Source organism: Pteronotus mesoamericanus, unplaced genomic scaffold, assembly GCF_021234165.1.
Source record: "Pteronotus mesoamericanus isolate MK-2021 breed Mesoamerican mustached bat unplaced genomic scaffold, CSHL_Meso_final contig_94, whole genome shotgun sequence".
NCBI lineage: Eukaryota > Metazoa > Chordata > Mammalia > Chiroptera > Mormoopidae > Pteronotus > Pteronotus mesoamericanus.
In genome coordinates, this window is record NW_026555285.1 from 4,280,073 (window position 1) to 4,294,869 (window position 14,797).

Below are 14,797 nucleotides of genomic sequence, written 5' to 3' on the forward strand. Positions count from 1 at the left end.
GGAAGGGTCATTAAGGAGCATGTATATAGGGCATGTGAACAAAGCCAAAGCGGGTATGTCAAGGGTGGGAGGTGGGGACCAGTGGGGAAGGGGCAGTGATGGTGGGAAAATGGAGACCACTGTACTTGAACAACAATAAATTATTTTTTTTAAGCTTTAAAACGTCCCAGTTAAAAGAAAAAGGGGGGAAATTTGGCAGATTCTTATACAATTAAACATATGACCCTACCACATGACTGCATTCTTGGACAGGTACTCACCAGAAAAATGAAATTGATAATCACACAAAAACCTATATATACTGTCCATAGCAGCTTTATTCACAATAGCTAAAACTTATAAAAATACAGATATGTTTCAATGAATAAATGGTTAAACAAACTGTGCTGGCCGTAACATGGAATACTACTCAGCAGGAAAAGGAAGAGATTTCACTCCTATGTGGAATATAAAACTGAATACAACAAATGAGCAAACAAGACAAACAAACAAAAACTCACAAAGACAACGGTATGGTGGTCACCAGAGGGAAGGGGGAGAGTAGTAAAGTAAAATGAGGTCAAATATATAGTGACAGAAGGAAATTTGACTTTGGGTGGTAAACACAATGCAATACAGAAATGATAATATTATAGAATTGTACATTTAAAACATATAATTTTATCAACCAATATTACCCAAATTAATAAAAAATATTAATTAATTGATTTAAAAAAGCAACAAACTATGCAATGAGCTGAATTGCACCCCCTCAAAAAAATTCGTCTGTTAAATCCTTAACCTCAGGTTCCTGAGATTGTGACTATATTTGGAGATGGATCTCAAAGAGGTAAAGTTAAAATTAGGACCATTAGGGTGGGCCCTAATCCAATCTGACTAGTTGTCTTTATAAGAGCAGGAAATTTGGACTCACAAAAAGACATCAGGGAAGTGTGCATAAGAAAATCATTCCAGAACACAAGGAGAGGTGGCCATCTGCTAGCCAAGAAGGGAGGCCTCAGAAGACAGCAAACCTGTGGACATATCTTCTTGGACTACTAGCCTCCTGAACTGTAATAAAATACATTTCTGTTTTTAAGCCACTCAGTCTGTAGTATTTTATTATGGCAGCCCTAGCAAACAAAAATATAGTTATACAACTTCAATGAATCCCCAGGGAAATATACTGAGCAAAAAAAACCAAGCCCAAAGTTAAATACTACACGATCCCATTTATATAAAATTACGGAAATTATAAAATGTCACATTATCATTAAGAAAAGATCTTACTAAATGTTTATGTAAAGCTAAATTAGTACTGTCAAGATAATACTTGAAAAGATTATTATAATCATTGATCATCTTTGGAGGATGTTTCAGAACAAATTCATTAATTTGAAAACAAGCCAATAAAAACAAAGAATAAAGCACTTATCCTACATTTTCTGAATGAATAACACTTCAGAGTAAGAACAGTTAATGGAGAAAAGTTTCTCTTTATAGAAGAATTACAACTAATTATTGAAAAAGGAATAATAAGAGTTATCAGTTCACCATTTAGCAACACCTAATGGATCCAGTAATAATAGCTTACGTTAAAAGAGAGAGAGAAAACATTCTTAGCCTAACACCATACACAACAACATCTCTTAAGTATTTCTTCCAAAAACTATCAAACCGGGATCTGATTGGTCTTCTAGATCCACTTCCAGAAAATTAAACAAATATGTTAAACAATGAAGGAGACTAAATCTGAAATACAAAATATAGGAAACTCTACAGGATAAATAATCCAGTTTCTTCAACAAATGAAGTTAAATAGAAGGGAAGGGTGAGGGAAGAGGAAGGTAAAGCCTATAGATTAAAAGAGATTTAAGAGATTAATCAACCAATCCTTATATATGAACCTTATTTGGATCCTTATTAGAGCATACTGAAAAAAAAAGAACATAAAACAATCAAAAAATTTTGCAGACTGGGTATTTAATATTAAGGAATTTTCATTAATTTTGTTTGGTGTATAGAACTGTGGTTATTTTTTAAGTTATTATCTTTTCTGCATACATACTGAAATATTTATAGATGAAACATCCTACCTGGGATTTACTTTAAAATAATCTAGGCTCAGGGAAAATACAGTATGGCCATGGTTAACTGTTGAAACTGGTTAAGAGATTGATGAGAGTTCGTACTATTTTCTCTATCTACTTTTATAAATGTCTGAAATTCTCAATAATAAAATGTTTTTTTAATTAATCTTAGAACTGGATTCAGAAATAAAAGAATTTGCAAGTAGCCTAGATCTATAAGACAAAATGTAACATTCATATCCATGTTCATAAATGTTTCCTCAGAAAACTATTTCTCAGCAACACCCACATTGCAGTCAGAATACTAGCACCATCTTCAAATAAAAGGGCACATATATTACTAAGGACTGGAAAATAATAGGTAAAGACCTTTTATTACACATAATTTTTTAAAAGACAATCTGCTTTTAAAGGTTATTGTGAAAACTCTTCATATTTCTGTAGTATAACTTAAATGGAATGTCCAGAATTGCCCCAATTCCAAGCTATTCTTTTCCATTTTCTTTCTAAATGCAATTACCTGTATCACAAAAAAGAAATGCCTCTATCAATTTCAATTTCAAAGCTATCTCTCTCTACACACACACACAAACACACACAGACACACACACACGTATGCTCTCAAATACACAAAACCCTAATAGGTTTGACATTCAGGCATCATTTCTACTTTACAGATAAGCAAACTGAGATTTTGAAAATTAACTAATTTGCCTAAAATTATATAGGTACAATACAACTACAATCAAAGTTGTCTGCCTTGACTTCCATGGCCTTTCCGATCTACCACACTGCCATTCAAGATGCAAAAAGAAAACCAAAATTCTAACATCTGATTCATCGTTAAGTAACAATATGAACAGCACTTACAGCCAATTTCTTAAAGTCCCTCATTCATACCCTATAAGCAGCATGAACACAATCTAATCTTAAGACAGCAATCATGTATATTACACAATTAAATATTTATACAAAAGAGAGAAAATACTTTTCTAGATAAAACTCCACAAAACTTTCCTTAAAAAATTAATGATGCTTTCATGTATATAAACAACTTTTCTAACTCCCAGAAACTTAATATGAATTTTAGCAAAGGTTCCACATAAAAGCATTACATTTGCATTTAAAAACTCAACTATTTAACTGACTCTTAAGTTCTCCTAAAAATTTATATTAATTGATAAGTCAAATTATTCTGCTTGCACGACTTAATATAGGCACTCAGTTACACTAATAATGCTTTACATGTATAAATTTATTTAATCTACACAGTAACTCCAATATCCAGAAATTATTGGGTTGGCCAAAAAGTCCATTGGTTTTTTTCCATATGATAGCTCTAGTAGCATTCAGCTATGTTTAACTTTTTCAAAACAATTTTGTTAGATTGCATTGTGACAGCTGTCTTATCTGCATACATTTTTTTTTGCTTTAAAAAGTTTTTATTTTTAAGTATTTAAAGCAGTTAAAAATAATAATAAAAAAGAACCCACTGCACAATGCTGTTACCTCAACATCAGCATACATTTTTAAAAAATCAAAATTGGTGAATTTTTGTACAGCCATTTTAATATTGAAACTGGAAAACATACATAACATTTCCAGTGTCTTATGCTTTATTATTTCAAGAGTAAAAACACAACTAAAATGTAGAAAAGACTTGCTCAGTGTATGGAGAAGGTGCTGTGACTGATCAAGTATGTCAAAAGTGGTTTGCAAAGTTTCTTGGAACTATTGACATTTGGGCCAAACAGTTCTTTGCTGTGGGGCTGTCTTATGCCCTGGAGGACGTTTAGCAGCACTCCTGGCCTCTACCCACTAGAAGCTAATAGCAGGAGAGAGCCAACATACTAAAATATCCAAATCAATAGTTATTAGTGAAAATAAAAAATGCCTTTTATTTTATGGAAAAAAGCCAACAGACTTTTTGGCCAACCCAGTATTACTTGTCCCTTTTACAGAAAAGAAGGGTTAGGCTTGGAGATTTTAAGTAACTTGTTCAAGATCATGGAGCTAATAAGTGGTAGTCCTGAGACTTGACTCAGCCTAGTCTGACAAAAAGTCCTTGCTCTTAGCCCATCCTCTATTCCAGCGATTTTCAACTAGTGTGCCATAAAAATTTTTAATACATGCAATACCTGACTATTTAGTCAGGCGCTCTGACCTCATTTCCCTTAGACTGTCAAATTAAAAAATGACAGCCAACACAACAATAGCCATCCAGTGTGAATGAATCAAAATTACACCTATATTTTTTTGTCTGATCAGCAAAAAATATTTTTTTTGGTGTGCCACAGAATTTTAGTAATTAGTTTATGTGTGCTATGAGTTGAAAAAGGTTGAAAATTGCTGTACTCCAATAAACATCATCTACTTTCAGTTGTGAAAAAGAGTTCCCTTTTACCGCATTTTATTTCAAAGGAGATAGTCAATTATAACTAGCATGGCTACTTTGAAAACAGGCTCATTTTGTCATTACATTTGCTTTTCACCACACAATCTATCACATTTTGCCTTAGAAATTATTGTATAAACAGAGGTTAAATTCTCAGGCCAACCCTCAAAAACTTAAATATCACTTAATATTTCTAGGTAAAAGTGTGATAAATTGTGAAAGGACAATACAGCATCATCCTCTATCATACCCCCCAAAAAAGTACTCAACATCCCAAAGGTAACATGAAATTCCTTTGTCTTCCTCCAGTATACAACCAGAAACGATTTCACTTGTTTTAGTTCCCATCATGAGCTCCATCGAAGCCAGGAGGAGAAAAGGGTAGGACAGAAAGTAGTAACATTTATTCATGCATGTATTCAAGTCTGAAGCCCAAGACGGCCTCCGCAATTAAAACTACCCATATTTTGTATGTATAATGCACACCTTTTGCCCAATATTTTTAGGAAAAATAGGGATGCACATTATACATGGGTAGTTAGTGAAATACCTTGTATCTGTTATGTTTTGTAATTATTTGTTACATAAAATTTTTCGTACCATAATATGTTCAAAAATAAATGTTAAATTCCTTTATAATACAAAAAACAAGTATCTAAATATAAGTAAATAAATAATTCAATTAAAAAATTAAAACAATTTTTTTCCTGAAAGTTTGGGCCAAAAATGTGGGTGCACATCATACACAGCAAAATAACAGTATTACTGCTACAGTTCAATACAAAAAAAAGTTTTACATGGACTAACTAGAAACCTAACTACCATACTGTACTACTTACAAAGAGATTTAGAACACAACACATAAAAGGAGACTACCTATACTCACTAATACTTTCTATAATCAGCTGCCTTTTCCCAACTCTCTGAAAGCTAAAAGCCTTTATGGAATAGAGGAAAGTAAAGAAGTTATGACTCCCTTTACTACATATGCACAAAAACAACTTAGTATATGAAGTATCCAAATCAATGGTTACACATTAGATGCTTTAGGATGGTAACACCAAAGTCTTCATCCAAGATATTTCAGTATTCCTTTTTTTTAGTAAGGAGTTCTAGAATATGTTCAGATCTTTGGAATTGTGGGATTCATTTCTCCTTTTTATTACCAGATCCTATAGACTGAATGCTTGTGTCCTCCCCAAATTCATATGCTAAAACCTAATGCCCAACATGATGGTATTAGGAGGTGGGGGCTTTAGAAGGTGATTAGGTCATAAAGGCAGAACCCTTATAAATGGGTAAGTGCTCTCATAAATGAGGCTAAAGGAAGCTGCCACCCTTTCTGCAATGCAAGACCAGTGACAAGGCACTATGAGTCAGGAAATAGGCCCTCACCGGACACAGAATCTGCCAGCACTATGATCTTGAACTTTCCAGCCTCCAGGACTATGAGAAATAGATTTTTATTGTTAATGGTATTTTGTTAGAGTAGCCAGAATAGACTAAGACACCAGAGATTTTTTAAATGGTTTTAAATAATTATTTTTATGATATGTGTATAAACATAGTGTGCTGTGTTGATCTAACCAGTAAAAAGAAACAGATGTAGCCCTGACTGGTGCAGCTCAGTGGGTAAGGGTGTCATCCTGCAAAGCAAAAGGTCACTGGTTCAATTCCCCACCCCACCCCCATATGCCTAGGTTGTAGGCCAGGTCCCAGACTGGCAGCCTCTGAGAGGCAACCGACTGATGTTTCTCTCACACATTGATGTTTCTCTCCCTCTCTTTTTCCCTTCTAAAAATAAATAAAAGGTTTAAACACACACACACACACACACACACACACGGATGTACTCTAATACAATGCTGATGAGAAGTTAAATTCATTAAAAGTGACTGTGTGGAAAGCAATTTAGCAATAATTACCAAGAATTTAATAAATACTTCTCCTTTTGATTCAGTAATTCAACCTGTAAAAATCTACTCTAATAATCAGAGAGTCATGCAATAATTAACAAATTATCAAGGACTTATTTGGTGCCAGGCATTATTCTTATGAATGAAGAACATTTCTTTATTTTATAGAACAAGTTGGAAAAAAGTGTTTAATAATGAGTTAACAAATTAAAATGCATCTAACAAATAAAGTGTTATACTAGCACTGGACACTATATTATCAAATATCAAAAAATATTTAATAAAAAGAAAATGTTCATGATATGTTAAGAAAAAAATATTTAAATCAGGATACAAAAGTGCATGTAACTACATATAACTATATGTATGACTCCAAATCTGTGTTTTAGATCTTACTAGCCAGAGACCTTGGTGAAGTTACTTAGCCACTCTACTTCAATGTCTTTTCTGTAAAATAAAAATTTTATATTTCATATCTCAACGGAATGTTAAATGAGTAATTTGCAAAGTGCTTATAATATTTCCCCAGTACACATAAAACACGAGTAATTATTTTCAAGTGTTATCATTATTACACACACACATATATATGCAAAGAAAAGTGGAAGAAACATCAAAATATTAATTAAGATCCTGAATTCTAACAAAACTAATTCTAAGACAGGGAATTTGAACACTCACTGCATATTATCGTATTAAAAATTATTTTATAAGGTATGACTTTTTAAAGTCTTTATATCACAGTGAAGTATTTATAAATAAAATATATCTAATATTGGCATTAAAATTCATTGGTGGGGGCTTACGTGGTGATTTTTTTTAATATTATCTGAAGTAAATTACCTCTGGGTAATAGAATTATTATTAGCTTTCTTTTCTTTTTATTTTTGTTTTTCAAATTTTCTACATGATCCAATAATTACTTTGTTCATTTTTTAATGTATACTTAATTATATTTTATTGATTATGCTTTTACAGTTGTCCCAATTTTTCCCCCTTTGCACCCCTCCACCCAGTACCTACCAGTCCCTCAGGCAATACCCCCACGTAGTTCATGGTTATGGGTCATGCATATAAATTCCTTGGCTACTCCATTTCCTAATACTGCATTTTACATCCCCATGGCTATTCTGTAACTACCTATTTGTATTTCTTATTCCCCTCACCTCATCACCTATTCTCCCATAGTCTCCTCCCATCTGGCAACCACAGATGTTCTCTGTATCCAGGATTCTGTCTCTGTTCTTCTTCACTTAGTTTGTTTTTTAGATCCAATTGTTGATAGACATATATTTATGGTCATTTTATTGCTCCTAGTTTTGATCTTATTTTTCTTAAAAAAGTCCCTTTAACATTTCATATAATAACAGTTTGATGATGATGAATTCCTTTAGTTTTTTTCTTGTCTGGGAAGTTCTTTATCTGCCCTTTGATTCTAAATGATAGCTCTGCTGACTACAGCAATCTTGACTATAGGGCCGTGCTTTTCATGAATTTGAATATTTGTTGCCAATCCCTTCAAGTTTGCAAAGTTTCTTTTGAGAATCAGCTGACAGTCTTATGGGAACTCCCCTGCAGGTAACTAATTTCTTTCCTTTTGCTGCTTTTAAGGCTCTCTCTTTAATGTTTGGCATTTTAATTATGGTATGTGTCTTAGAGTGGGACTCTTTGCGTCCATCTTGTCTGGGACTCTGTGCTTCCTGGACATGCATGTCTATTTCCTTCACCAAATTAGGGAAGTTTTCTTTCATTATTTTTTCAAAAAGATTTCCAATTTCTTGCTCTTTCTCTCTGATGCGAATGTTATACCCCTTGAAGTTGTCCCTAAGGCTGCTTACACTACCATTGACTTTTTAGGATTCTTTTTTTCTTCTTGTTCTGATTGGTTGGTTTTTGCTTCCTTATGTTCCAAATCATTGATCTGATTCCTGGCTTCAACCACTCTACTGTTGTTTCCCTGTAAATTTATTTCTTTATTTCAATTAGTATAACCTTTGTTTCTGACCAGATCTTTTTTACGCTGTTGGGGTCCTCACTGAGTTCCTTGAGCATCCATATAAACAGTGTTTCGAACTCTGCATCTGATACACAGGGCTTATCTCCATTCTGTTTAGCTCTTTTTCTGAGGTTTTGATCTGCTCTTTCATTTGAGCCATGTTTCTTTGTCTCCTCATTTTGTCTGTCTCCCTGTGTTTGTTTCTATATGTTATGTAGAGCTGCTATGACTGCCTGTCTTGGTAGCATGGCCTAATGTAAAAGGTGTCCTGTAGGCCCCAGTGGCACAGCTTCCCCAGTCACCCAAGCTGCATACTCAAAGTGCACCCTTCATGTGGGCTGAGTATACCCCCGTCTTGTAGTTGAGCCTTGTTTGCTGTTGGCAGGTCAATGTGAGGGATCTCCCCAGGCCAGGCAGCTGCAACAATGGCTGTGACCTCTGGCCACCAACCTCTGCCTTCCATGGAGGATCAGCTGAGTGGGAGCACGGTGGTGGTGTTCTGACATGGTCTGTAGCTGTCCACTGGATGGGCAGGCTCTGGGTTTTCCCAGGTGGTGCAGGCCAAGCTCAGCCCCGACCTGTGTTAAGCCTGGGGCCACCTTGTGTGAGCTATAAGGCAATATGAGATGCCTCCTACTAGTACTTGGTCTGGAGATTCCCAGGCAAAGCCAAGCTGTGAATCCAGGCTAGTTGCTGCTAATGCCAGGTCTGCAGCCACGTAGCAAGAGGTATGGGGTGGGAGCTACTGAGGCTGGCTATTGCTTGTTTGATAGGATTTAGAAAGTTGTGAAGCATGAGCCAAGACCTGTCACTCATATGGAAAAGTCACTGTTAACTGCTTGGGTGGGCCTGTAGGTTGGGTGGAATGGAATCTGGGGGTCTCCAGGGCAGGGCATAGTGTTAGCCAAGTTGATAGAATCTCAGATAAGGCACCGATCTGCCTCTGTGGCTTTGTAGGCAGAGGGTTCAAAAAAAGGACAACGGCCTGGCCCACCTTTCTGTATGGGAGAAAGCTGACCCACTGCTCTCACTTTGATGTCAATTCAATTTCTCTTTATATGCCACTGGTGCCTTTCAAGATACCACCCCAGGCTGGACCTCACAGGGAGTGAGTCTTAATTAAGTCTGTGTGGGGGTTCTTTACAGGGAACCATTTGTGACTCTAGAAGGTTCTTCCATCAATTGGATCTATGCTGTTTTTGCAGCCCAAAGTTATAGATACTTATCTTCCTGGCACTAGAAACCTGGGCTGGGATTCCTCACTCCCGAGATATCGCTCCTAAATTTTTATCCAGCACATGTGGATGTGGGACCGGCCTGTTCTGCATCTCCATTTCTCCTACCAGTCTGGATGGATGTGGTTTCTTTAATTCTGTAGTTGTCAGTGTTCCATTCAACTTGATTTCTGATGGTTCTGAGTGATGGCTGTTCTATATTTTAGTTATAATTTATGTGTGGTTGTGCAAGGAGGTAAGCCATGTTTACTAATGCTACCGTCTTGACTGAGTCAAAAAAATTATTTTTAAAGTAAAAAATTTTATGAAAATCCTTACCAATACTCCATCCGCAGACGAAACTTTCTCCCAAGTTAACCAAGCTCTTTCTCTGACATGATCTGGTATCTTTAATTTCTGACATAATGCAGTAAACTCAGGTTCTTCAGTTTCTTCAAATTCAAGCCTATCAAATAAAAATATATATTTAATAGGCATAAAATTACAAATCTAACTAAATAAACATTTGTTTCAATGGTTTGCAAATTATAGTACTCTTCTGAAAGACAGCGTCATTAAATACTTTAGGATCTTATTAACCTTTGAAAAAATTTACCCTTTTGAGCTATCTTTTTCATAGACTTTCCAAAATAAGGATATGACACAGTGAAAAACGTTTGCTGGCCTGGTAAATCACATACACTTCAGAGCAGCAAAATAGCTTTGTGAAGGAAAGTAAGTAAAATAGCTAAATCTGTTTGGGAAAGCTGGGATAACAATAATAGCAACAAGAGGAAAGCCCATTATTACAGAATCAGTGTAATTCACTATCAGTAACTTAGTTAAAATAGAGTCTACACTTATCAATGTTTCATATACATAATCTACCTAGTAGCATTTCTTACATTAGGATTAAATTGACATAAATTATTCTTTTTGGCTAATTATTTTTCATTCATTTACTATTTGATATCTAATAATAATATTATGAGGAATACCTAATAATTTGTGTATGTGAGCAATAGATATAATACTGTAAAAATAATGTATCTATAATAATATAATAGCAAATAATTTCTGAATATTTGCTACGACCCCATATAAAGTAACTTAGATGCATAGTTTCACTGAATCCCTGCATTGGTCCTATTAGTTATGTACTCTCATTATCCCTGTTTTACAGACACATGCCAAATCAGAGAAGTTAAAGCTCTCATCTGGGATGACAGCTAGTAAGTGGGAACCTAGATATAAACCCAACAGCCTAACTTCATAATTCATGCCCTTCACCACTATTCCAGACTGTCAAACCTCGTTCAAAACATAATTAACTTTTGGTTATCGCAATTACATCATTTAGGCTGGAGATAATGCAACAGAAAGAAGATCTCAACTCTCAATGTAGAAATGAACTCTGTCACTGGAAGTACAGTTGGAATGGGACCTGAATCCATCCCTAAGTAAGTTTCGTGGCCTCAGATTGACAGTCAGTGGTTCTATTCTTGCTGAGTAGTTAATCTATACAGTTCAATTGCCCATGGTAAAGAACGCTTTTATGGATATAAATAATCAAGAGCAAACTGTATCTTCTATGGTTTTGACTTATAGGAGAATTTAATAATTCCATCATTTAAGGTACATTTAAAAAGTGTTGGAAAAAAATAAAAGAAACAAAGCCCCCAGTGATGTCCAGAACTTCGTTATTTCTGCTTACCATACAATAATCAAAAATGCTTCCAAAGCTCTGTGAATAACATGGAACACTTCGCAAGGGAGACTTTACTGCTCTTTCCAAAGGGAAACTTTCAAGTATTGGATGCTTCTGAGTTTAATCAGAAATAAAGTAATGTTGCCCTGACCAGTGTGACTCAGTTGGTTTGGCACTGTTCTGCAAAGCAAAAGATCATGGTTCCCCATCACAGCACACGCCTAGGTTGCAAGTCCCCATGCAAGAGGCAACCAATCAATGTTTGACTCCCTGTCTTTCTCTTTCCCTTTCCCTCTCTTTGAAAGTAAATAAAATCTTTTTTAGAAAAGAAATTAAAGTAACCTCTTCTCCCAGTACATCCCCAGAATTTTTTTAACTGGTGAGTATGACTTTTAACTGACCCATAAGACAATTTATTTAAGTGTATGAATTTTTAATAGTCTTTCACAAGCCATTTCCAAGGGCCCTTTCCAGTCTTTTACAATTTTGGCCTGAATTGTTAGTGTCTGGGAAGGTGAAAGAAACAGGTCTTGGCAATGGACTTAAAAAGAGGGCCGGAGTGGTAAGGGACAGAAAGGAGTCCCATTCCCCTTAAATGAATATGTAGTTTCAAAGTAGGACCAGTGCTGACAAGAATAATGACAATTATACTCCTTCAACCTTAGCTTCTTAACCATAGAGTATCACAATCAAGAAAAATAAGATGTTGCAATATAAATAAATATCTTCCTCCCATATGCTATTGCATTATGATAATTATGAAAACATGACTTTCTTAAATTTAAACTTCATTTAGGGGGAAAAAATGTTCATGGGAGCACAAGAGCACCACTAATTTTGTACTCAAACAAAAAAAGGGGGTGGGAGGGGGAACACGAGGACCCTTGCTGACTCCAAGCCAAAGGGCAAAATGTGAGAAATAAGACTTGCTGAAGCAAAGTAACATGCAAGAAGTTTTATGCAATAAGAAAGAAAAAGTGTAGAAACTTTTAAGCACCTAGGCTAAACTTTTGCCCATACACCCGTTCCTCTAAAGAGTTATGTTCCACCAGTCACTACGATGGCTCTGTATCACCAAGAACTCAAAGCACTGCTGTGAAAGAACCCTACAAAGCATTTCAGTCAAGAACCCTGGAGGCAACTGACACCCAGGACCCTGAATTTACGTCCAATGGCGTCTCTGAAGCAGTTCCCAAGGCTTTTCGGGTTGGCCTCTCCCAGAACGAGGCTTCAGATGGAGTTGCTCACCCAGAGGAAAACATTTCCAACTGTTGCAATGCTGGAGACCAAAACAGAAAGCCACACGACCTACCAGGGTACTACAAATCTCAACAAGAGAAACTCTCCACTATACATTAGTCTTTGGGGCGGGGGGAGGGGGGAGAGCGGGGGTGTTTTGTTTTGTTTTGTTTCGTTTGGTTTGATGGGCCTTGAAATGACCCGCCGCCTGCGAGCCTCGAGTGAGGCGGAGGAAAGGCGGCACCTGTCACTTCGCTCAGGGATCCGAGCCCCACCCGCCGGACACCTGTCAAGCTGGAGCCAGACCCCTACCGGCTACCCTCCTGTCGCTCACGAAACCAGACCTCTGTCACCCTCCTTCAGGCGCTCCACTGCGGTGGGGGACAGAGAGGGACCCTCCTCCCTCCCGGACCCGGTCCCTGAAGAAAACGCGCCCCCGCCATACGCCGTATCGCCCGCCCCGACGCATCCTCCGGGCGCCCTTCCAGCGCACCGGCGGCCGTAGCGGCTTTGCTCGCTCACCTAGCCAGAGGCAGGTCCTCAGGGCCGCTGTCCTGTTCGGGGTCTTCCTCTGGAGGGGGTGGTGGAGGAGGCGGCGGTGGCGGCGCCGGGGGTGCGGCGGCAGCTGCGGTGGCTGCCCTCCGGAGGGTTTTGGGCGGCATGACGCCCTGCCAGAGCAGGAGCCAGCGAGCAGTGAGGAGAGCCGGGGCGGGAGGACGCGCGCACGTCGGGGCACGCCCCGTCCTCTCCCGACTCCCGTTACAAAAATAATATGAATGTCCCCTGAGAAAAACCGACAGGCCCTCCCCCGCCCGGCAACTAGCGCCGCGTCCAACCGCGGGAAAACGTCACTTCCGCCAGCGGCGTCACGTCCGCGAGGCTGCCGGGCCGCCGCCGACGGGAGGGAACCGGGGCGCCTGGTGGTTCGCAGGGCAGAGGCGGGAGGTCGGGCGAGCTGGGCAGGGAGCCCAGACTTACGCACAGGCGCCTTCCCTGAGGCCCCGCCGCCGCCTGAACCTGTCACTACTCGAGACTCCCCCTTCCAGGCATGGGTGCCGGTAACGGGGCATTGCAGAGTCTGGTGGGTGAGATTGCGCCCATCTTCATCTGTGGGTGGATCACGGGGTGCGGCTCAGGCGCCGCCAGGAATATCAGGCGAGTGCACCCTCCGCGGGCACGCCCCTCTCCTCCGTGGACGGCGCCCTCTGTCTCCACCGCACTCTTCCTGCCCAATCCGTTAAGGAAAGTGAGCCAAAACAAAAACAAACATTGATGGAACGTATGTTAGGAACTGAACTCTGCCAATCACTGAGATACAAATTGTAGGACAATTATTGGCGTTTTAGGTATCACTAGTTAGGGAAGGGAGAATTGTTAGTAAAGAACAGATTATAGTGAGATAAATGTTTTAATAGCGGTGTAAAAGAACAGGAGGCACCTAGAAATGTCCAAGGGACATTTCACATATTCAGAGTAGTAGCAGTTGAATAGAATTTTACCAGGGAGACGTAAAAAGTTAAATGGAGTAAGTACTGCTAAGAGTGTCACTTAAAATAGAGTCCTGAGGCTATTAGGGAAGTGGGACGCCCATCTTCAGTTCTCAGAGCTGCTATTAAGTTGCTAAACTCAGTTTATGGCCCAGCCATAAACATCCTGGAATAATAACTGCTCCATGGACATATATGGGTGGACTTCACTCCCTTCTTTGTAGGAATTTTTATTATTTTTTTGCTTTCCTTGTTTGCATATTGGAACTAACCAATCCCTGCAACCTACCCAGCTGTCCTTCATTTGCATGAAAAAATTATATTTTGTGTGTTTTGCCTTTACAAATCCTACCTTTGTTCTCCTCAGAACAGTTTGGATTCCTGCCTGAATCTGGCTCAGATTCTAATTCTTTTTTTAAGACCCCCCAAATAAACTTAATTTATTTTACAGCCTCAAATCTTTATTGGTTAACATTACATACCTTTGAGCTGTGCTGTCCATTTTACATAATTATCTTAATTCTGAAAAAACGGTTATTTCAAATAAGTAGTAATAGTATTATTCGACTTTTCATATGAGGAAACAGGCTCAGAAGAGTCAATTAATTTATCCAATATTCTAGAACTGATGGATGGCAGAAGATTTGAACGAAGGGTGTTTGACTCTACTTATCCATCACATTGTATTGATAAAACACCAAGAAAAGAGGAGCAGCATGTACAAAGGCACAAACATCACAGGAGAGCTTTCCGGAACTACCCTCACCAAAAAT

The 14,797-nt window shown here is 38.1% G+C and overlaps 1 protein-coding gene across 4 annotated transcripts in view; it reads right to left on the reverse strand.

Moving 5' to 3' along the window:
• Positions 1-13,440, reverse strand: part of RB1 (RB transcriptional corepressor 1) — a 305,988-nt gene extending 292,548 nt beyond the window's left edge. For all 4 annotated transcript variants that reach the window (XM_054586341.1, XM_054586344.1, XM_054586343.1 and 1 more), the window contains exons 1-2: positions 13,060-13,440; positions 9,930-10,056 (exon numbers count right to left, since the gene is read on the reverse strand). In XM_054586341.1, the coding sequence (XP_054442316.1) occupies positions 9,930-10,056; positions 13,060-13,199 (267 nt within the window). In that variant the 5' untranslated portion in view covers positions 13,200-13,440. The remainder of the gene's footprint in view (positions 1-9,929; positions 10,057-13,059) is intronic.
• Between the last annotated feature and the right edge of the window lie 1,357 nt (positions 13,441-14,797).